This window comes from Lycorma delicatula, chromosome 10, assembly GCF_047948215.1.
Source record: "Lycorma delicatula isolate Av1 chromosome 10, ASM4794821v1, whole genome shotgun sequence".
Taxonomy (NCBI): Eukaryota; Metazoa; Arthropoda; class Insecta; order Hemiptera; family Fulgoridae; genus Lycorma; species Lycorma delicatula.
Genome location: NC_134464.1, coordinates 119,798,291 through 119,823,756, shown reverse-complemented (window position 1 = coordinate 119,823,756; position 25,466 = coordinate 119,798,291). Strand labels below are relative to the sequence as shown.

The window sequence follows — 25,466 nt, the reverse complement described above, 5'->3', positions numbered from 1 at the left end:
AGACATTGTACATAACAAAAATATTGAAAAATATTTAATAAATTCTCTGTACTTCAAAGTGTAGTAAAAATATACTAATAATAATCATAAAAAAATAAAGTAACATGAAATATTGTTAATTAAGATAATGATTTTAACATAAACATTTTTTTTTTTTTTTTTAATTCCATTATACTGACAAAATATTTTAGATAATACATGTATAAATAGACTTTATATATACAATATTTGCTAATGTAAAATACTTGAAATTTTTTACAACTTACAGCAAAATAATGTGATATAAATCAGTTATGTTATCAGATTTAAATTTGGTGTTATGATTAAAACTGGATGAAAATATATAAAAAGTTTTAACTTATTTTTTCGTTTATGGATTTAGATTGTCCATGAATTATACAGCTAAAAAACTAGTTATCAGACAGTTTTTCTGTTATAATTTTAAACCAATGAATGAATATATATATATATATATATATACACCACTCGCTGAATAATCTTGCAATTGCACATGTAACAAACTTGCTTTGTTCACGTTAACTGCCCCATATATACAACAGTTGACTTTCATGCATTGTATATCCTGTATCATCTTGAAATTCATTGAATTTGCACGTATGATATTTATGGAAGCAAGTTCCATTAATTCCATTTATGGAATGGGGGAGAATGAGGGAATATGCCAAACTAAAAAGATAAAAGAGAATATAAATTAAATAATAATTCAGTTATTGATACAAATATAAATTTGAGCACACAGAACACAAATAAAAAACTGCTATCTCTAAGTAGTTAAGAAAAAATGCAACAGATGAGACAACTTATACACACGGTGACTTTATTCAACTTAAAAAAACATACTATCTGTGTTTACAGTTAGTTCCTATAAAAAATATACTTGATTACCAGTTAAAATTTCTAGTCCTAGGTTGCAGCAAGTCACAGACTATTTGAAGTATTATATAAGCATACATCATAAAGTAAATGTATTACTAAAGACAGAATGAATTATGAAAATTAAATGAAAAGTCATTTTAACATGTTTAACTCGTGTAATATTTAAAAAAATAATTTTTATATTGCAGAATTTTTCTAACACTATATTATTAACATCTAAAACTTATATGGATTTTTATTTCCAAAGTTATTTGTGCAGTAAAAACCCTAACAACTAATTGGGACCAAAACTTGAATGGATAAAGTAGATTCAATTTGTTTATTAGAATAATTTTAATTTTCATATTTTGTATTTATATACTATATATTTTTTCTTTTTGTGCATGCTGTAATTTTCAACTTTTTTATATTACAGACAAATATAACTTATTTGCATTATTACAATCATTAAATTTTTCAATTTATTTTAAAATGAAAGGAAAATGTTGTAATACATAATTAAATAAACTAGAATAACAAACTGACATTTACTGGGTTATATTTTAAATAATGTCATTGTTAAAATTAAATATAATAAACAAATTGAGCAAAAAATTACGCCTAAATATTATAAACACTGATTCATATGAACAATCAGATAAACATATTTACAGAAACTTATAAAACAATTACCATGATATGAGGGAATGGAAGTGAACAGTAATTTATTACAAATGATGTTACATTTATAAAGCATGTCGTTTCTTCTCATATCTATTTGACACTATTCAACAGATTTCAACTACCTTTTTTATATTTTTTATCAGAAGGGCTGATTTGTTAATATGGAGAGATACAAAATGTAATTAGAAAATTTCTTTGTATAATTAATCTGCACACCAATTATATATTATGCAATTCTAAATGTGTGTATTTAGTAATGTACATTATTTTAATAAGAATGGGTTTAATATCAGTACCATATTTTACTTGTTATGTTAACTAAGTTGTACGCATAATTTAGAGTTTGTAAAAAAAGATACTCAAGAATAGTTATGCTGTTCTTGTTATGAACTATGTTTTTACATTTTTACTGCTTGCAGATGCTTTGCTACAAAATTAAATGCAACTAAATGTAATTATTTAAATACATAAATAAATTATTAAAAATTAATGAAAACTTAAAAATCTCTTGCTCTCTAATTACAATTTTGTGATAGGAAAGTTATTTTTAAAAACGTCATTGATAAAGTTTTCAATGAAGGTTATCCCACATTGGTAATGCCCTTTTTTTACTACATTCTAATAACCTTGCCTGTAATGTCGTCAATAATAAATGATCAAAATCTATTGATGACATTCATTAAAGGAGCAAGTGGGCAGAACTGTAACAGTCCCCGTTTTCCCAACTTTAATGTCTATCATGGGCTAATTTATTAGATGTAGCAATGTATAAAAGAAAAACCACTACAGTTTAAATGCCACTAAATAATTGGAATTGTTACATACAAAATCCTACAACTCTGATTTTTTTTATAACTTTAAAATGGTATTCTGGGAATAAGATTATTATAAAATAATGATAAATACAACTCTAAATTAAACTGTATATCCATAACTATATGTTTAAGAGTGAAAGTGATCACACAAACAAATATATCCCACAATTCTGCAATATATCAAATATTTTTTATTGTTTTTGCATTACCTTGCAAAACAGTAGTTAACAGTAGTGAGCTACAATTTATTTTTATCATATATAGTAATGAAACAAGAGAGGAGGTGAGACGTAAAATGAATAAAAATTGTCACAGTGCAAACTCAACTAGTATCGAGAGGTTACCTATTACACATTACACTACTAATTTGGCACCAAAAGGGTTTATCATCAGATAGAAGATGATGTTTTTATATCTCGAAAAATAAATGCATATAAATTAAGAAAACATAATTTTGCAATATTGTGAACAAAGTTCAAGTTTAAATTCATTACGTTCTGCCCAAGAAATGTATTCTTATACATTGTAAAAATTACAAAAAAAAAAAAATAAAAAACTTAATTGGAGTTCAATATGACAAATATTTTAATAATATTATTATTTTAATAAAATACTATTTTTAATAGATTTAATTAAATTATGTAAATATTATTAATACATTTAAAGAACAGCTAATGTTTATTTATTTTACTTTTATTTTACAAGGCAGTGTGCAGAATGGTTTCACATCAATTTTATTACTATAATTAGATATTTTTAGATGAATAAACAATTTCTATACAACACATTATTTTATTTTTATACAGATCATGAAGAGTGGGTTAACATTTTTATATAAAAATACATTAACAAGACCAAAAATATATATCTTATGTTTCATCATTTTATACTACAACTGAAATTATGTTTAAAAATAAAAAAGACTACTTGGAAAATATCATGTACTGTACTAAATACTTTTTTTAACTAAAAATAGAATACTTTCATTTAAATCGATTAATATTATACATTTTTTGTAATGTACAATACATCGTAATATGCAGTGCAATGAATGCCCGAGTATTATTTCAAAATTTGCTCTAAATATGATCTTAGGTATCAGTGAAGGTAAGATTGTACTAAATATATAAATACAAAACAAAATTAATAACATTTTAATGCACTTAATTTTTAAAAAAATTGAATTATAGGAGGTTACAATTATTAATACTTCTACGCACACTTGCTGTTATGATTAAACAAAAAATTAACACCAAACAATATTTTAAAGTAATTTAATTTAAAAAACTTTTTTATAACTTACACATCTCAGTTATGAATTAGCAAGAAACAGAGCATAAATAAATGATAATTTATAAATAAAAATAAAGAAATGTGTTAAAAAACACATAAAAGGATGATAGTAATATTATGTATGGAAAAAGGGTGCCCCAGGCAAACATTAAACTATATCCTTAAATCCAGAAGTTTCTATAAAACTTGGAACAAATCAGAAGGGAGTAGCATCTTAGTTAAATCCATATTTAACAAAATAATTCTTAAGTATCATTGAAGTTGAATAATTCTGGATGGAATCTATTTGATGGATAACTGCAAATTAATTTTGGCACTTATTATAGTTAATAATTTAGGCATTCAAACTTATTTAGCTATAAGTTATCAAGTTCTTAAAAGATATTTGAATATTTGTTATTTCTCTTATTGCATCTTCTTTCTATGCAAAATCTTCATGTTAAGAATATATGCCAGTTAACAAAAAATTACTTTAAAAACTAGCTTTTTTTAATTAAAAGAGGTTCATTTTTATACTGCAAATTCATATAATACAGTACACTGGTAATTAATTTACTTCATGATCTGTATGTATACATGCATATATGAATTAGAGTTAATCCATTTTAAATATGTACGTATTTATTACTAATTGCTGAAACAATTTATAACTGTTAAAAATATAAATGGCAGTGAATAAATGTTTCTGTATTTGATTTTTCTTTTTAACAAAGTCTATAAAATACTATAGCGCAATGTTTATTACAAAGAATAGCACTATATGTCATAAATAAATAATTAAACACCATAAACTGAAATTTTTACTAAATATATATATATTAAAAAATAAATTTAAAACAATTTTAAAAATATAATGAGAACTATTAGGTTTTTTATGAGTACTACTATTACATGGCTGCTGTTATAATAATTTTGACTCTATTCTTTTATCTGTTAAATTTCATTAGTCAGTAATTTTCTCAAATTACTTTTTATCAGTTATTTATAAAAAAAGTAATTGATTTACTTTTATTAAAATTATGTTTCAGAAACTGATTTTTAACTTTAACTGAACAATGAAAAGCTTTATTGTCAATGAAATATAGTTCAAAGATGGTCGTCATTTAAAAAAAACATGTATTAATTGTTTACTCTAATTTTTTTTTAGAGCAAGTGTTTATATATCGCATAACATTTCCTAATAAGATCTAAGATAACTTTTTTATTGGATATTAAGTGCTATGCTATTTTTATATATAATTTTGGAATTATTAAATTGCCTTTTATGTTTTGTAATTATCAATATTTGAGGAAAAAAGAAAAATAAATTATTATTTTTTGTTACAATAATAAGCTCCATGAATTTGAAAAAAAATTTAATTTATACTTAACATTATGCATTCACCACTTAATATTTTTTCAGAATTTTCAGATTAACAAATCAGAAAATATTTCTCTAGTAATCTATGAATTATCTGATAAGGAACATAAAAAAGATTCTGGAGTATTTTGTAATATAATTAAAAATTTTTTTTTAATAATGTTGAAATAATTTTAAAAATAAAATACGAGGTGTGTTTTTTAAGTAAGGGCCGTTTTCTATTTGCTGCCATCAGATACAGATACATCTCAAACATTTTTGAGATGCTACGAAAGTGAAGGTGATGATTTATGGAAACACATTGTGACCAGTGATATATTATTCAATTACTGAAACAAACGAGCAATCAATGCAATGGCGGCATTCATTATCCCCAAAGCCCAAAAAGTTTAACTAAAAAATTTCAATGAAAAAGCTTATGACTACAGATTTTTGGATCACTGAAGGGATATTGCTGATTGAATCTTTTGAACATGCAAGAACTGTTAATGCTGATACATACTGTGAAATGGTTACAAAACTTAAATGTTCAATTCAAAACAAAAGGCACGGGAAGCTAACCGATGGGATTTTATTACTCCATGATAACGTACAACCTCATACAGCAAACAAAGCCACTGAGCAACTGTGATGATTTCGTTGGGAGATATTTGAAACCGGCTTACAATCTGGATCTTGCACCAAGTGATTATTACCTTTTTCTCCATTTAAAACAATGGTTGCATCACAGAAGTTTGAAGATGATGAGGAACTGCAAAACAGAATAATTAACAGGTGGGAAAATTCTTCAGTAACGGAATTATTAATCTGGTAAGCTGATATCAAAAATGTATTGCAGTGAATAGTAAATATGTAGAAAAACAGTATGCATATATATATATATATATATATATATATATATGTAAGTTTATTTTGTTATAATAAAGTTTTTTGTATTTCACGTATTTCAATTTTTACATCAAAAGAGCCCTTACTTAAAACATATGCCTCATGTGTATGTATGTGTGTGTGTGTGTGTGTGTATTTATATTATTTTTTTAAAATGTTTTTTTTTTAAATTAAGATTATCTATAAACTCCTAATTATTACACATTTACCTCTTTCAAGCAATTTTTTATTTATTTTGAAGACAAATTTATTTTAATCAATTTATTTCATACCGCTGTCAAAGTACAATGTGTGACAGCCAGAGTTATAGTTTTAGATTCAACTGCTAAAAGGTTAAGGAAGGGATTGAAATAGGTATCCCTGTATTTTGTAATGCTTAATTTTTCATTAGTATTTAATAGTAATTTAGTTGTTACAATACTAAAACTAAATTTACATTACACTGGTTATATTGGATTTCTCATACATCAACATTGTAAGACACAATAAAAGAGGAATAATAAAATGGCTTGCAAAATAAACCTGTAAATGACTTTTAAATAACACTCTTGATTTTTTTACTTGTTCTAATAATTAAAAATAAACATTGCCAAGATAAAAAAATAAAAACATTTCAGAATACAAAGATTAATAAAAATATAAATATTTTTTTCTAGATTGAAAATTTTCTTTGACATAAATTAACAAAAGTATAGTCTGATTTTATCTCAGCTCTAAACAAATCAAATCGACAAACAGTACTTACATCATTTTAAGATCTACTTGCATGATATCATTTCCCTGTATTGCCCATTCTACTGTCCACAGTCAGCCACTGGATGTATATTCCCACAACACACATTATTTACTATATAAATAGAGCATATATCAAACATATTATGTTTTTATGTACCTCTAAACCCTCAAACATGTTAATAGATAAAATAAAAATTAATTATAATTTATGATTATGTCATTACACCAGACACAGGGTAATGAGAGCGGGTGAATGTAGAAGAATATGAATTCAAATAGGTCAATGAATTCAATTAATTTGATGAATAATCTTGAAGTATTTAGGAATTTCTTGATGAATTGCAACAAAAGTTCTGAAGCAGTACTAAATCTTAAAGAAAGCCTTACTAATCAATACATTCAATAAGGCTAAATAAATTAAAGAAAAAAATCATGAAAACACTATTAAAAGACATTTTTATTCAATTAAAAAATTACAAACAAATAAATAAAATCTGATACAAGAATTAAAAAAATACTGATTACACTCGATGCAGGTACAATGCATTATTAAAATGTATGTTACTAAAAAAACTAAGTACAAACTTTCAGTATATTGTTACATTATATAAAACAACAAAGAAATTTCTATGAGCTGTCAAAATTAACTTATCTGTACAAGCAGCTTCCTTCTCTCATTCCCACAAATGAAATATTTAGTATTTTGGTTAGAAAACATTCCAGTATCCGAAAGTTTTCCATCAATTTTAATTTATTTTCAAAATATAATACTGATACTAGAATTTTCCAGTAGAACATTTATTACAGCATATTCTAAAGTCTAACTTTTCTAACACTACCATAAGAGAAAGGCATATGAATGAAGTTAAGGATTCTATATTATTTTAAGAAGTAGTTTAAACCATTTAAAAAACATTTCCTTTATGTTAACAAAAAATAAAAGATTTAAAAAATCTCCTTATACAAATCAGCATTAAAAAAAATCTTCCTTTTGCTGTATAGTTCAATGATAGCCTCAAACAAAAACTGAATTTTCATTCTTCTATCAAGTGCTGCACTCTTATGGATACTTTTAAAATATAAACTCTGCATTTGGGAGTTCACATATGAAACTGTACTCTGATTTATTACTTATACTGTGATTTTAGAAGTTTATAAAATGATGACTAATATATTTTCTGTAAGTTTTTTAAGAAATTAATACATTTTTTTGAATGATTTATACAATATCTTTTACTGTTTTTATAAAGAAGCATACCCTATATGTCACCATGAATTGTAGAGGTTATATTTATAAAATTTCAACATGACTTAATTAAGTTATAAATTAAAAAAAACAATTACCAGTTGCACTATTAAAGAAACCTTTAGAACAATGCTATTATTGACAGAAGAGGTGACGACACATCTCATATATTTAAAAAATTATTTATTAAAAATAAAAGAATTAATTAAAAATAGGTTATTTATTTAAAAAAAAGAAGAATTATGAACTTTCAAACATTTGTAAAGGGCCGGTTTTTTATGAGTAACTTTAATAGTACAGTGATTTGTACTTTTAATTATTATATTTCAGTAATTTATGTAGTAATGAATAACTTACAAAATTTTCAAAATCAAATTTAATTTTTACAAAACAACTGCAAAAACAAATCTATGATAATGAGTATAATAAATTATGATACGAAATTGTTAAATCTTCAGTGGTTTGAGATGTAGTACAATTATTAAAGTACTTGAATTAGATACATATCAATAGAAACATCTGATCTGACATTTGTGGGCATGAGATACATGAGGCAGTTCACGAACTGGCAGGTGTTAGAGGGGAACCTCAGTGATCACCGCTTAATAAGCTATGAAGTTGACGGACCCACCCTGAAAAGAGGGACAAACATGAGAAGACCAGGATTCAATCACAGCAGAGTAGAGTGCCAATCGCAAGGCTGCAATTAGCACCAAACTCGGGGATTGTGAGGGCGTCGACTTGAAAATCCTAACAAGTGGTCAACAGAACAGGTAGAGAAGCGGGGTCATTAAAGGTATGATCCATGGACATGGAGGAGTCTACTGATGGTCCCCAGAGTTATCAGACCTCAGGAAGAGGTGTGTCACCAACCGGTGATGCTTACAATGGGCCCAGCGAAGAGGTGAGGACCTGGAAAAGGAGCTGTACTGACTGCATAAACTCAGGTGAGGGTTCAGGAGGGCCATAGTGAAGGCCAAGGAAAGCAAATGGCAACACACACATTTATGTGAGTTGGTTGAGGAGGATTCCTGGGGTGATGCATACAGAAATGTTACCAAGAGGTTTGGCAGAAGAGTACTGATGTTGTCCAAAGCAGATCTGATAAGGAATGTGTGCGGTTTATTTCCTCGAGGTAGAGGCTACTTCAGAGATGAGATAGTAATGGATGAAATAGTTCCATTTAACTTATGTCAACTACTCAAGACTGCCAAAACAATTAAGGACGGTAAGAGTCCAGGCCCTGATGGGATCCCTCAGGAGGTTGTGATAATTGCCAAAGTCAGTACCAGAAAAGATCTTGTCAGCTATGAACATGGCATTGGCCAATGAATGGATTCCAGAAGGATGGAAAGGAGCCAGACTGGTCATGTTGAAGAAGGGCAGACCAATGGGAGCACCGATGGCATACAGACCGTTGTGCATGCTAAACTGCCTGGCGAAACTATTTGAGAAGATGATTCTTTAGAGATTGAACGAGGGAGTGAAGGCCTCTGGTAGATTGCATCCAGACCAGTTTGGTTTTCGGGCCAGGTGTTCAACGCTGGATGTCTTGAACGGGTGAGGAACATTGTGCAGTCAGGTGTCATAGGAACATGGTGGACCAGAAGGATAGGCGTCGTCATGTTCCTAGACATGAGAAGTGCATTCAATGAAATACGATGGGAGACCATATACCGAGAACTTTGGGATCGGCAGATACCACCTTATTTAAGGAGAATAGTCTAGCAATACTTCGAGGAGAGATATGAGGTTGGGTCCTCTGAAGAGAGTGAGATAAAATTCCTGGTCGAGAGGGGTGTTCCACAAGGATCAGTGTTGAGCCCTGCCTTGTGGGACATAGGATTCGACGGAATATTAAGGCAGCGACTATTTGGAGGGGTCATGCTGGTTGCATTTGCAGACAACTTAGCACTGGTGCTAATTAGTGACAGATGCTGAACTGATGTCTGTGGAAGAAGGAGCGGTCAATCAAGCGAAGAGGTGATTGTCTGCAAATAGACTGCGTCTGGCTGATGACAAAGTAAAGATAGTAGTTATGACAGGGCGTCGGAGATTAAGTCCCACTCAATTCCAGGTGAGTGAAAAAATTGTGTGCCAAGCCTAACGGCAAAATATCTGGGGTATGGATGGACAGGCACCGGTTCTTCACAATCCATGTAGAAGAAGAAACAGCCAGGAAGGGCGAGATGGATCTGCTGGCGAAAATGAGACATTCCATTGCAATGGGATGTGGCAGGAAAATGGCCGTTGACATGATGTTCAGAGCCTGGAATAACAGATGGGAAGAGGCAGCTACAGGAAGATGGACACAAAGGCTCATTTGTGATGTGAAGAGCTGGGTGAAGAGAAAGCATGGGAACATCAGTCATGAGCCCACCCAATTCCTCTCAGGACATGAATACTTTCAGGAATATTTACACGGAATGACCAGGAGCAATGCAGAGACCTACCATGACTGTGGTGAGAGGGACACCGGTGATCACGTAATATTCTCGTGCAAAGATGGAGGGGCCTTCCTAGACCAAGGTACAGTAAATGCAGATAACACCATCAGCATAATGTTAAGAGACATGGCTTCCTGGAGTAGAATAGTGACTGCGATAACTACCATAGTTAGATCTAAGGCACCTTCTTCGTTCTTTAAGCCTTTAAAGAAAGAAGAAGGCAAGCTGGAAGAAGGTCAATCCGAAGCAGAATAGCCATTGCCAGATGGTTGTGAGTGGCCAGCCACGGTGGGGGGGGGGACTCTATGGAGTTGTTCTCAGTTTATGGTCCCTTGGGGACGCTGCCTGGGCTATCCCAAGGCAGCAATAAGAGCGCCCGTGTGATCGCACACTATGGCTGTGTGCATACCATACAGATTAGGTCCAGCTCCTGCGCTACTAAAGGGGGAGGTTTTTTAGTGGGTTAAAGCCTTGCACTTGCCATCAGAGAGGGCCTGGTGGCAGCTGGCAGAGCTTTTTCCACCCCCTAAGGGAAAGAAAAAACTGAAAACAAAAAAAAAATGATTGAATTTGAGTTTACCAAATTTGAGTTTACCATCACTGATGGATATCAGTGATGGTAAACTTGTGATACTGAGTATAAGCATAGTTGTAACTTTAGAACATGAGTGACTCATATTTTTTTATCTACAATGATAACATTATATTGATTCATATGAACTGGTATCAGTGATTTAACATGATTATGTGAGTTAATTATAAATAATATTGTTTATTGGATTACATTATCTCTTTTAAAATGGTTGGACAGTGATATTGATTTATGACTATTAAAGTTTAGTAATGACAGCAAATTTTAAATAACACACTTGTATTGTCACATTTGTATGTGACAATAAATCTAGGGGTTTTAACTAGAAATTAATGATATGAATGACAATACAGTTGTTTCTTTTTGACATTCCATATTTTACAGAAATGTAAAAAACACAAAAAACTGTATTTTAGACCTTAACTGTAAGTTACATTGCTTTAATAGTTATATGTTACAAAAACATACTAATAATATTTATTAATGATATCACAGAGTGGTTCAAATAAACAGACCAGAAGTAGAACCGAACAGAAATAATTAATAATTTTTTTTAAGGTTTAAAATCTGTAAAAGGAATTATCATTTTAGTAGAGCTTGCATAAAAAAAAAGGAAAAGAGAGAGAAACAGAAAGAAATCCCTACTATACATTATATCCTCCAACTCTGAAAACTGACTGAAGTATACAGCCTACAAAGAACACACTAATCTAAAATAATCAGATTCTGCAGAACAATATTTGACTAACATATTTATAATAGACCAAACTTATGAATACAGCAAAATCATAATGATTGTTGTTGAGCCCTCATATATAAAACAAACAGTTTTGCAAGAAATTCTAAACTTTTTAGAATTCCTTCTTTAATTCTAAAAAAACTACCTTATTTAGTATCCAGATATATATAAGTTAACATGCATCTAAATAATAATTAAATTCAGCATTTTTTATTAATTAAAAAATGGAATCAATCACAGAATATCAATGCAGAATCCCCTCTAAAAATTCATTACTTTTATTGAATAAACAAGAGACTTGCTAAACTGCTGAATATATTAGAAAACAATATTATACTGAAAAACATTTTACAAAGATTTTATTTATAATATTAACATAAAGGCCATTTCAATTGTTAGAACAAGCAACGGTAGAGATTGAGGAAAGGTATAAATAAGCTTCAAGCTTATTTGGTGATATCATAAAGAAAAAAAATAAATAGTACTTATGGATCAGTATAAAACAAATATTGTAATATGAACTAGTGTTGTCATTTTACGGTAATCCCAATAGAAAGATACATTTTTTATCCGAAGTAATAAGTTACTTGTATTACAACAGTCATGATCAAGTGTTTTGTAAGTAGTGTTTGTGCCTCAACTGTTTTTTTATTTACTTTTTTAAATATTTTAAACATTAAACATTTTCTGCACTGTCTACTGATGACTGTGTAACAATCAAGGCCAACTAGATTTAGATTTTAAATAAAATTTTTGTAAATGGTTTTTGAGTGTAATTTTATCTTTCAATTTATTTAAATAACCTTTTAGCATAGCTCTACATTTGTAATAAATACAGATAAAAAAATTATAATCATGAACATTATAAAAAATAAATAAAGGAAGCATTCAATAAATTACATTACAAAAATACTGAATAACTAAAATAAAAAAGTCACCACTTAAGCAGATAAAAAATTACATAAAATAATTGAAATAAAATTAACACCATAAAATTTGGTCACCATCAATCCAAAATGAAGGCAAATATAAATTATAATTTGTTCACAGTTAATGCAATGCAGTATAGTAAAAATGGTAAAATGAAGTTTGGAAAGACTGTTCAAGATCATTCACTTCTACTTTGTCACTGCACAGCAAGTAGTGAGAAAAATGAGTGAAAAAAAGGTGCACATCAGCAAGAAAACATGTAATACAATTTGACTTAAGAACGTCATCAATTGTTCGAAATTTTCTGAAGACTGATGAAAAAGCATGACGATAATAAACTATCAAATATTAGTATGTAATGTGGAACTAAGTGTTTAAAAATTATCAGGATGAATTGTGAAGAATAAACTGCATGAGAGCCAGAAAAGCACTTCCATAACAGATTGGAAATATGTCAATGCACTTATTTGGAAGTAATATGAAAGCAATCATCAAAAAAACAATTTAGTTACTCAAAACTGGTAGATTCTACAGTTGTGTTTGAGGACAAAAACAAGATTACAAGCTTGTAAGATTCACTAACATTGTTTTCACAGTAAAAGCAGGAAGGAGATGATTTAAAATATATTTGAATGGATGTATATATTTTTTCAAGCCAGAGAACAAATGTGTTTTAATCAACGCCATCACAAAGCTTCTTTAGACTTCCTGAGAAATAATCATAAAGTAAATGCTGTTCTTTACTTGACACTATTTAAAAGACCACCATCAAAAACAAAAGAAAAAAGAAACGCAAATATCAATGTGATTTCTCCAGGAACAATGCCCATCCATATGTGGCTGCTTATGCCACACAGTTCTCACATTATACTCTCAGATTTGTTACCTCTTTAAAGAATATTTGGGAAAGAAATGGATTGGCTTTAACAACACGATATAAGCTAATCAGGAGTGTCTATGTTGCAACCAAAAAACTTCTTCCCGAATGGCATCTGAATGCTTTTGGTCTGATGATGGGAGTGCATTGCAATCTGAAATCTTCATTTAACTTATGTGAATCAAAATTACTTTTCTATTTACCAATTATAATTTACATTTCCTCAAACCTGGATTGTGAGCATTTAACGTGCTTATCAAAACTTTAAAAAAAATATCATTTATCATTTAAAACAAACATATATTTATCAAAGTTAATATGGGTCAATCTTAGACATCAAAAAAGCTTGATTATTAATAATAGGAAAATTTTTAAAGACAGAATACAAATTGTTTGATAAAACACATATAAATAAATGATGAAACATGATAAATCAAGTAGACATCCACATCGAAAATAATTAAGGTTGGATAGCAAATAAAAAAGAAAAAGATGAACCTAGGGAATGTATTTCCTACAAAACAAACTAAACTTTGTTGTGAGAAAACATTTTAGTATTAACCATATGTTGCTCATCCTAGTTGTATAACAACAAAAGTGTTGTATAACAATGCATTGTACACTAATAAAAGTACAACTGCGATTGAAAGAAAGAAAAACATCAATATTAACTATCCATAAATTTTTATTTTTAATTTATTATAAATTACAGGGCAGCATACATTTTTAAATTCTTTCTTTCTTCAGTACATCTTATATTTAATTAGAATCAATGAAGTATATATTCTTAGAAAATCATTTTATTTTCAAGATTTTCAGGTCCATTAATCTGCTAAAAATACACCAAATATTTTTAATTAAAAAAATTCCTGTAATTGTATTTTTTATGTTTTTTATTTAAAAAAAAAAAAAAAATAAATTAACAAACATATTGTAAATCTTAACTTATTAAAAACTGGATTTAAAGTAATTTCTCAAACAGGTTTAATCTTCAGCACTAAAATAAAATCACATTACATTTAATTGTATGCTGATTAAATCCTACTGCTCTCTATATTAGAATCTTACGTTTTAAATTAAATAATACAGAAACTCAGATAAGCAGGGCTCAGGTAAAAGGGAAAAACAATATAATAAAATAATATACTAAATTATATTATTTTACATACATAAAATACATTTAAAAAAAATGAAAAAACAAATTACTCTTTTGTATTGAATACATTTGTGACAAGATAAAAAATTAAGGCAAAGGAAAGTGACATTTTTATATAACTGGGGAAAGTAATCACATATTAAGTATCCTATTGTTAAGTCATATTTATTGTTGTGTGAAATTTACATCATTTATTATTATTATAATATATATATTCATCTGAGGTAAGTTTTATAAAACCAATTCATAATGTTATAGTAAAATACGTTTTGTACTATTTTTTTTTTTTTAAATTTATGAACACTTATTAAAACAATAATAACAATAAAGAGTGTACCTAATTAACAACTGATTTTAGGATTAAACGATATATGAATATAAGCTAAGCAGAAAAATATATATAATCATGTAATATAATGTACTGTATGTATATATTGAGCATTATTCATGTTTGGAACATTTATCACAAACACGAACAGGTTCTGACCATCCACGATGCGGTACTGGACGCCGTTGTGTAGAACAAGCAGCGCAAACACCTCCACCACAATCGCGGCAATGATGAAACTGTGATCGAATTCCGCTTGGCCCACAAAATGATTCACTACATACGCAACATTCACGTATGTCAATGTCTGGTACCCAGTAAGTTGGTCTAGCAGAATCCTTTATCCATGCTACATAAAAAAAAAAAAAATACAGTTTATTTGAAATATGTACACTAAACTACATAATCCAGATAAAACAGACAGCGACGTGCATTAAACTGGCAGAAAACTGTAATATTACAAACTATGATACTTCAGACAATGTCACTCTTTTCTCCAGAGAAAATATTTTTCATATACGACCATGTATTTCATGCAAATTTTAATTTAGTTATACAAATGAATTGTGGTGCAAGTTGAAATATAATCTGAAAGTTTACAGAACACTTAATGTGGATTTACTTGTTAGGACGTGTATGTAGATTGCTGCATATCTTGTTCATGAGACAATATATGAGATATATTCAGAAAATAACTGAACATTTTTAATTATACGTCAACGAAGGTACTTAGTGACATGAAGCTGACAGCACTGTGTTCGCATAATGTCCTCTGTAACCACAAGTTCTTGGATTGTTGATATCTCGTTTAATTTTCATGTTACTGTTATTTGAGTGCAACGTGTTTAAGTGTTAGTAATGATTTTTATAATGTACGATTTTTAGGAGCAACGATACAATGTAAAATTTTGTATGAAAGTGGGGAAAACTTTCACAGAAACATTTTAACTTTTAAAGCAAGCTAGCAGAGATGATGCTCCAGGCTATAAACAATTTTACGAATGGTTTTCACAATTTAAAAGTGGTTATCAGTAAACTATAGATGATCCTCAACCAGGAAGGTATTTGACTTCCAACTGATGATACCCACTTTCAGAAAATTAATAATCTGGAGCGAGCAAATTGCTAATTGACTGTCAGAGAACTTGCAGAAGAGGTTAGCACCTTACCTGGATCATGCAATGACATTTTGACTGAAGAATTGAACATACAATGAATTGCTGCAAAGTTTGTTCCTTGTTTGATGACCGAACAGCAGAGAAAACATCAAGTGGATGTTTGTCAGCAACTTCTTGAACAAGCCAATGATGATTAAACATTCATGCAAAGGATTATAACTGGAGATGAAAGCTGGATTTACGGCTACAACATTGAGACAAAAATTCAATCATCACAATGGATTGGCAAAGGATCTCCACGCCTCAAGAAAGCAATGTCAAAGTAATGCTCTCTGCTTTTTCAATTTTAACGGAATTGTGCATTTTGAATTCTTGCTTCAAGGTGGATTAGGGAACCATGTGTACTATCAAGGCATTTTACAATGGTTACGTGAAAAAATCTACAAAAAGAAACCAGAATTGTGGCGAGGCAACTCATGGTTACTTCACCATGATAATGCCGCCTGCACACTCAGCTTTGTCAATTCGTCATTTTTGTGTCAAAAATCAGATGACTGTCCTTCCTCAGCCAGCCTACTTGCCAAACCTTGCTTCTTGGGATTTTTTCTTACTTCTGAAATTGAAATCACTGATGAAATAATGCCGTTTTGAGACTATTGATGGCATTAAAGCAAATTCATCATGGACCTTAAAGGCCATTTCAGATTAAGCTATCCAGAGTGCTTCGCAAAGTGGAAACATTGCTAGGAAAAGTGTGTGAATACAGGAGGGGACGACTTTGAAGGAGACGGAATAATAATTTGTAAAATTAATAATAAAAATTAAAAAAATATCCTTCGGTTATTCTCTGAACAGACTTTGCTTACTAGCCAATGCCTGCCTGTGGCTGCTGAGCCATTTGGCAACGCGCAGACAAAAAAAGATGGGCTTCTGTGAACTCTTGGCACTCATCCAGCTGGGTGTGGTGCAGGGTCGAACAATCTCTCAGGTAATCAGGTGTGTGGTTGTCTCGCAACCACAGAGCAGACATTCAGGAGATGGGAGCACATGGATGTGGTGAAGGTGACAAGCAAGATAGTTGTAGCCAGTTTTTAGTCGGAAGGCAGCAACGCTGACCACACACGGTAGGCGGGGTTGATAGAACCATCAGTGACTGAAGTCTCTGACAGAACAGACCTTGTATAGCTGTATTATATACCAGATTTACAAAGTCAAGTTTGTTATTAATTAGAACAAACAATAAATGGTAACTAAAGAATCAGAGCCAAGGTGACAACAGCAAAATTATGGACAAGTCAATAATCTTCAATATGGAAAATCAGGCTCCTTAGGGTTCAATGTGAAAAATTTAATATTGTTTTTAAGTTATATTTAAAGAAATTCTACCAAAGGCAAAAATATGTTCTGTAATAACATTATGAAAACAGGAACTAGGCGGAGAATTTTGAACTGGAGTAGTCAACAAGTCCAGTTCTAAACTAGTATTCTTCAATACAATAACGTATCTTGCCACAATTTTTAATCAAGCATTAGAAATATTGTTTAAAATTCTACAACACTGTAAGAATTTATTTAAGCCACTTATACAATAACATACTGTATGGATGTTATCTCTATAATTAAAATAATGAAAGTAATAAACCTTAATTTGGAAAATTTGCAATATTTTATACTATTTCAAATTCTACAGAACCTACATAGCTGAAGTTTTGCACACTTATCAAAAGTGTCATGTAGATGCGTATTAATTAAACAATAATGTTCTGTCCATACATAAAATACAAGATAATGAAACATCTGAAAAGATGTTTTAAACTCAACAACAAACTTAGGTACTACTGAATAATAAGTAAATTATTTTTTAGTAAAATAGTTTTATGAATAAAATAATTTTTAAAACTTTTTTATTACACAATTCTGGATTAATTTTTTTCCATTAAAGTAAATATTTTTAAACAATCATCTAGATGATAAAAAATACACACCATGGTTTTGCTACAAATAAAGTCACATTATATTTTTCATGAAAACCTCTTTCTATGTGAAAATTTTCTTATCACATATTAATTTTGTGTTTTTTTCATAAGGGAAACTTTAAAAACTATGATCTAAAACTGCAGGGAAATAAATGCTTAGAAATTTTATGGTCTGTTAGTACATATTAATAATTTTAAATCAATAATTAAGAAATACAGTAGAGAATCAAATGTAATACAAACTCTCATGAGAGTGAGTGGTTATAGCCAATAATGAACTGATTTTAAATAAATAATAAAAAAAGAATCTAGTAACAAGACTGAAAACACTGACAATGATGAAGATGGCGATAAAAATTAAGCAACTAATGTTTTTTCAATCAAGAATTTTGAAAGACTGGAAACCATAAATTTAGAAAATAAGTTACAACATAATAAAATCAAAATTATATGGAAAGTAATGTCTGTTTGTCCATCCTCATTGTGCAGGTAGCCTGTGCGTATCTATTCTTATTCAGCCGGTCTCAGTCACGCATCCTCACGTATTCATTTTGTGCATTTTTTATACTTGTATGGATTCTGTGCATGTTAAAAATTAAAAAGAAAATAAAGAATGCCACTGTGTGATATTCACTGTCAAATCAAGGATGTTTACCCAAATGTGATGGATGAATCATCAGTATGGCGATGGTATCAGAATTTTAATCCAGGAAGAGAAAATTTGTTATAACAAACAAACTGGTCTATCATTACATATTATTTGCTGCAGTGTTAATAAATAAAACATTTATTATTTATAATACAGCATTTAATAAATTCATCAAACAGGATCAGTGTGCCACACTTGATGAAATTAGAGAATGAAATTAGGGGGTTGTAATAAAAATTACAATCTTTATTCATAAAGATCGAGAAATCACTACTATATCTCAATTATAGAAAAATTTGTGCTTGGTGGGTTCTTGTATGGTTAGTTATGAAACATAGAAAAACCCATATGGATACCAAACCAAACCATTTAACTGTTATACAAAGGGCAGATGAATTATAACTTTCAGTTCCATGGAACCACAGTAAACACTGATGCAAATTGTGAAAATTACAAAAATTGTGGTGGTTCTGAAAACTCAAAACCACAGGAAAGACCTGTCGTCTAGCAGCCTTTTGCTTCTCCATAACAGTACACAACAGCTCCATGCCAATGGGGAAAACAGAACAGTTGCTTGCAAAATTTAAGCAGAAGATATTTTATCATTCAGTTAACAACCTTGCTTAATTATTTTCAACCCTCAAACAAAAGGATTCAAGTTGATAACAACCTGATGTGCTACAATGACAATTTTGAAGTCCAGTTTTTTCTAGTTAGTTATTATTAGTTAAGCATTTATATCAACATTTTCAACATAATATGTGGGAAAATAACATGAAATTGACAATTAATAACATGACTATTCACTTTGGTGCCTAATTTCTACACGCTGAATATTTGAATATTTACAAAGTTTGGTACATGGATATGAAAATAGATTCTCATAAAGAGACAATCAAAATTACAGTTAACTTGTAACAATTATAAATTTGACCTAAATTAAGCTCATACGGCTTAATTAAATTGGTTAATTTATTTGTATTTTGTACATTTTATTTTATAAATTTCTTAATACGTCAACAGATGATTTTTAAAATGCAAAAGTTAAATTGATTAATTCAAAGACAGATTGTGGATAATCGCAGCATGATTCATTACTTATCAAAAATTCTTTCTTAACCTAAAAATTTATCGTCATATGACATTATGCTTGTAAATAAAAGCAACTTTTTCTGCAGAAAGCGTTACGTTTGGGTGTGTACACGTACTCACACAGACTGTATAATTCTGAGAAATGGTGGTGGGGTTAGACTGCTGGAACAATTAGAAAGACGCAGTTATGTGTTGGAATTTGTCGTGATGTGTTGAATGCAGTTAAAACTGTTTTTAAAATTTACAATTTATGTTTTACATGGTACACAGGATGAGAAACTAATATTAAAGGCCTCTCCATAAAAACATTTCATGGATCAATTAGAAAATTGCTTATCCATCAACTATTTTTAAAAAAAATATTAAATATGTAACATATGTTATGACAAATTATGTTCAAAATTATAATTAGAATTAATTTTGGATTGGCCAATTCCTTAGTACTATAAGTATTAATAAGATATTTTGTAAAATTCTGATATGTACAAGTAGATAAGTAATAGTGCTTCTATGAATTCAAGTAGACTAATTATGGGTGTTCAAAGTCAAATGTGTTTATTGTTGTCATTTTTTTTTTATTTTTATAAATGACGTATATTTATTCATTGCTGTTAGTAACAGTTTTTGATATGTTGAGTTATTGTAACTGTCTTTTTCGTAAAACTGGAGAGAGCAACCTAAGTAGTATAGTCTTAGTACATTGTTTTGCAAATCCCAATAGTAGTAAGTTCATTTTTTATTCATTAAACATTTTATTTTTATGTATAATTTAAATTTGATGTTTTATAAAAAGCTTAAAAAATGGTGTCCGAATTGGGACAAGAAGCTTACAAATTGGCGCCCGAACAGGGACCAGAAACTTACAAACTCCCAATTATCTGTGATAATAATCAGGAAGAGGATCGTGGATAATCGAAAATCATAGCAAAATAACAGTTGATGCTAAAATAATTTTTAACAGAATATGTGTTAAAATGACCTAATACTGTACTGCAGTATAGTATTTACCTCCACTATTATATTAAGATATATAATAAAATACAATTCACTACACTATACTATTACATACCTGGTAAAAGTAATATCCAGAAGTTTATTCAAAATACATATTAACATATAACAGATTTTCACTATTACTAATACTGTACATAGATAGATTATACATACAGTTATGTACATACTACATAATGCATTAACAAACACTTAATAAACTATAGTGATAAAAAATACAAACATTAAAAAAAAAGATTAATAAACTGTGCATTTTACTCTTTCAGATTTTTTTTACATAAGATACAACATAATAATGTCTCTCAATGAACTATCGTACAATAATATCCCACAATAAACTATAGTTTAGCATTACCATATTCAAAAGACGCACATATTCAAGTAACAAATGAATGAAGGATTCACCTATCACAGAACAATAAAAAAACTTAAATTTTTAGCTTTTTTATAAGTTTTTAAAACTTTATTTTTTTCCAAGAAGTATCATGGTTAAGCCATAAAATGGATAAACTGCTCGCATATAATTAGGAGTTGACTATACATGTACAATTAATATCATGAATTTTAAAACTTGTCAGAAATGTATGATATATATATAAGAAATAAATAAATGAGCCCTGTTATTTATTTTTTATATATATTATACATTTCCGACAAGTTATAAAATTAAGGATTTCAACTGCATATGTAATTATGGTTTGTCAACCAAACCATAATCTCTCTTTATAAGAATGTAAATACATGTGACAGTATGGGAAATATGAAAAATAAATAATTACTACCCTGAAAGAATGTATTATAGATTGATTATTTAACATGTTAATTCAACAAAATTACCTTTAGGGTGTTCAAGAACTGAAGCTACTGAAGTTAAAGTATTAACGACAACTTCACCACATTTTCTAACAATAGTATCTTTATCATCACCTTGGCTAGTCTCACTCGACACAGAAGTTTCATTACAGTTACCATTATCTGTAATAAATATGTAAAACACTTTTTTTATTTTTCTTTATTTTATAAGTTGATCAACTCAAAATCTGAAAACCATCAAATAGACAGAAAAAACATTTGACAAATAATTATAATCCAGATAATGAAAGAATATATTCGAACTTGTTTGAGCAGTTATAATTTTGTAACTAACAGTTAACTAGCACAGTAAACTAGCACATTAACAGTAAACTAGCACATGCACCAAACCAAAATCTATTAATTTTCCACTTTCAAAAAAATTTATTTCATAAAGAATTTGACATTTGCATTTTTGGAAAATGAAAAAAACAAGGCTTTTTTATACTTTTTATGGAATCTTCGATATCAATTACTTTGAAAACTATTTTGTTTAATAATATCTAATCAACATTTCTCATAAATCTAACCATTTGTCCATCGTAATGCAAGGTGACCAACATCATGAAACAGGAGATTGCAGGGGAAAAGAATAACAATGACTTGTGTGTGCTCCGACTGCTAGAGTAGATGTATCTGTAAAGTCTATGGGAATTCTGACAGGAGTGGCTAACACAACATTATGTGATAGACATAACCAGCTATTCATGGACAAAAAGAATTATCTCAAAACTGAAGCAAACCTCAGAAAGGATAAGAACTCAGAAAATTGAACTCAAACTTGTGAACAATGAATATATATGTGTTAACAGGGAAAGTGTAGGAGACAGTTGATTTAATGGATAAAAATCCATTAAGTGTGGAAACAAGAGGAAAAGAAAGACCTGAGACTATATATAAATAATAAATAAATTTCTTGTATTGATTAATAACAATTGTTTTGTTAATCATGATTTTATTATCTAAACTTTTTACAAATAAATAAATCTTTTATTCTAATCTTGTATACCATAGTTTAACTTTTACACTTACAGATCTATATACAATGCGTTCAGAAAGTTGCTGTACTAATAATAGAATATAATGATGAAACTTCCTTATTTATTACTTTGTATTTCTATTTCAATATTCTACAGAATGAATATTACAATAACTGGAATAGATTATAAAAGGTTTTGAAGATAACTTCTTCCAACATCAATACAATACTGCACACATTTCAAATTGTTTTCATTTCAAACACTTAAACTAGCTGATGTACTGGAATATCTCGTATGTATGCTATTATTGCAATTTTTAGTTCATCGATCATGCATGCAATATGCTGCTTGTTTTGCTGCCCCCCCCCCATAGAAAGTAATCTGGGGGTCATATCGGGTGACTCTACAGGCCACAAACCCCTTGAAATGATTCGTTCACCCAAGACATTTCATAAAAAAGTCACTGACCTGTTAGCTGTGTGCGTTATGGTGCCATCTTGTTGGAACCAACCTTGACTGATTTCTACTTCTGTTAACTGACGAATGAAGTTTGTTAAAACAGCATAATAATGACCACTATTAACTGTATTTTCAAAAAAGATGGAACCACAAAGTGCGTTCTACTCACACCGACCCAGACTCCAATTTTCGCTTTGTGTAAAGATTGTTTGTGTAATTTATGGGGTTTACTTGTCAACCACAGTTGTGTTATTTTGTGAATATACCCTCCCAGATGACACCACACTTCATCTCTAAAAAAAAAAAACGTAATGTTGAGGATATCTAGAGAATTTCAGTCATAAAATGTTTAAACCAATGACAATAATTTAGTCTTCTGACACGATCTGTAGGTTTCAGTTCTTTTCTTACAGCTTAATGTGTGGTAGCAAGTTCAATATCTTGCTGCTGTGCTAACTTACGCACTGATTTTGATGAACTTTTGGCCATAGCATAAGAAATATCAAGCAGCTTCTGTTCATTTAGTTTAGGTGAACTTCCACTTCAATCAGCAACTTCAACAGAGCCTGTTGCCTGAAATTTTTCAAAAAGAGATTAAACTGCATTGCAGTGAAGAACAGGAGTATTTGGAAAGTTTTCAGAAATCTTGTGCTTCACTAAATCAGTACACTTGTCACCTTCACGAAAGATGTGTTCAATGAGAAAAATGCGTACCTCTACCGAAAGAATTATTACGTTTCTCGCAACTACTGATTCAGATAAATGAAATGAAACAAAGCACATTCGATCACAAATTAACTATTAATGTCTTGGTTTATTACTGATCAACACCCAACAAACCCTCAGGACAACCAACCTAACGCCAAAAGAACAGAATGCACCACATAATTCTAAAGCATATTGCACAGCAACTTTCCGAGCACACTGTAAAATTTAAAGGAATAGTAAATAACATTCTGTTATCAGTTATTTAATATATCATCTATATGTCTACTTTGATGATAAGAAGAAATGTTTTTTATTTGTGCATTTTGCACAAATAAAAAACATATTATATACATTGCTTTTTTATGTGTATATATAAAATACATTCATTGATTATAATTAGCATTAAAACAAATAATGAAAATATATGATTTAATGGATGTTAAATTATTTCTATCTTCAGCATAAAATTAATACAAACAGGCTGAAGTAATCTATTTTTACCCCATTTCCTGTTATAAATGTTTGCTGCCCAAGATATTTTAGTGGAAATTGTAATAAAATTATTTAGGGTGTATCACAAGCCTTTCATTTTACAAAGTTACTGTCATAGAAACTTTTCACTGTATACATTAAATATTCTTTATACATTGTTTTATTAAGAAAATTAGAGATAAGTAGGTTCATGAAATCAACAGAGCATGATTATAAGAACACTAAACAATTTTTTGTAGGGGCTAAGTTTATAAAGAAATTGGGATAAAATGGTATCTGTGATAACAAAAATTTTTATAGAAAAACCTAAAGCAGTTTTTAAATGAAAGATATTTTTACTGTATTGAATAAATTTTTCCCTCCTAATAATAAACAATTCAGATGGCTGTAAAGTGGAATAAATAAAGATAAACTTATTTTTCTTTTCATTTAGAATTAATCAACCATACTTATACTGAATGTTTACAGTGAAAGTATAAAAAGAATCTACTTAATCTATGTCTGGTTTTACTATAAATGTATTACAAACTGAAATACACAAATAAATAGCAAATAATTAAATATAGAAAAATATATTTATTATTACTCACTTGGATTTCTAAAACAGATATCGCAGACTCTTGAAGGATAATACCAGCCACGTTCTGGTACAGGACGTTCATTTGCAGAACATTCATCACATACACCATCACCACATGCTCTGCAATGATGCTTCGTCTTATCAGGACTAAAATACTTGCGACACACACAACAATGCTGCCAACACATATATACAAATTTATAAATTTTTTAAAAGAAATAAACTTTTTACAAACTAATATATATTTACATTTTTATTTTGGCCATATTCATTACAATCTATTTAAATCACAAGTTAGATCAATGATTTAATATGTAATATCTGAAAATAGGTATTTGTGCAGTTGAAAGACAATCAATAAAAATATATATTAACAGGATGTAAAAGAAGTTTAAATTTGGCCCCCAACATGTTTGTTTGGTGCTAGGATTTGAGAAGAAGTTTTCTGACTAGGTATACGATAAATTAACTTCATCTTTTGCTTCAATGCTAAAAAAAAGCATTTATACTGTTTTCTTGCTTGTTGTTTTCTCCAACCAGTTTTCCAGCTACTGTGGGTCTGGGCACACGTGTAATGCAATTG

General features: G+C 29.3%; 1 protein-coding gene across 4 annotated transcripts in view; it reads right to left on the bottom strand.

Annotated features, from left to right (window-relative positions):
• Positions 1-7,088: 7,088 nt before the first annotated feature.
• Positions 7,089-25,466, bottom strand: part of LOC142331066 (zinc finger FYVE domain-containing protein 1-like) — a 78,262-nt gene continuing 59,884 nt past the window's right edge. For all 4 annotated transcript variants that reach the window (XM_075376719.1, XM_075376716.1, XM_075376717.1 and 1 more), the window contains 3 exons: positions 24,894-25,059; positions 21,650-21,787; positions 7,089-15,315 (listed from right to left, as the gene is read on the bottom strand). In XM_075376719.1, coding sequence (XP_075232834.1) covers positions 15,080-15,315; positions 21,650-21,787; positions 24,894-25,059 — 540 coding nt within the window. In that variant the 3' untranslated portion in view covers positions 7,089-15,079. The remainder of the gene's footprint in view (positions 15,316-21,649; positions 21,788-24,893; positions 25,060-25,466) is intronic.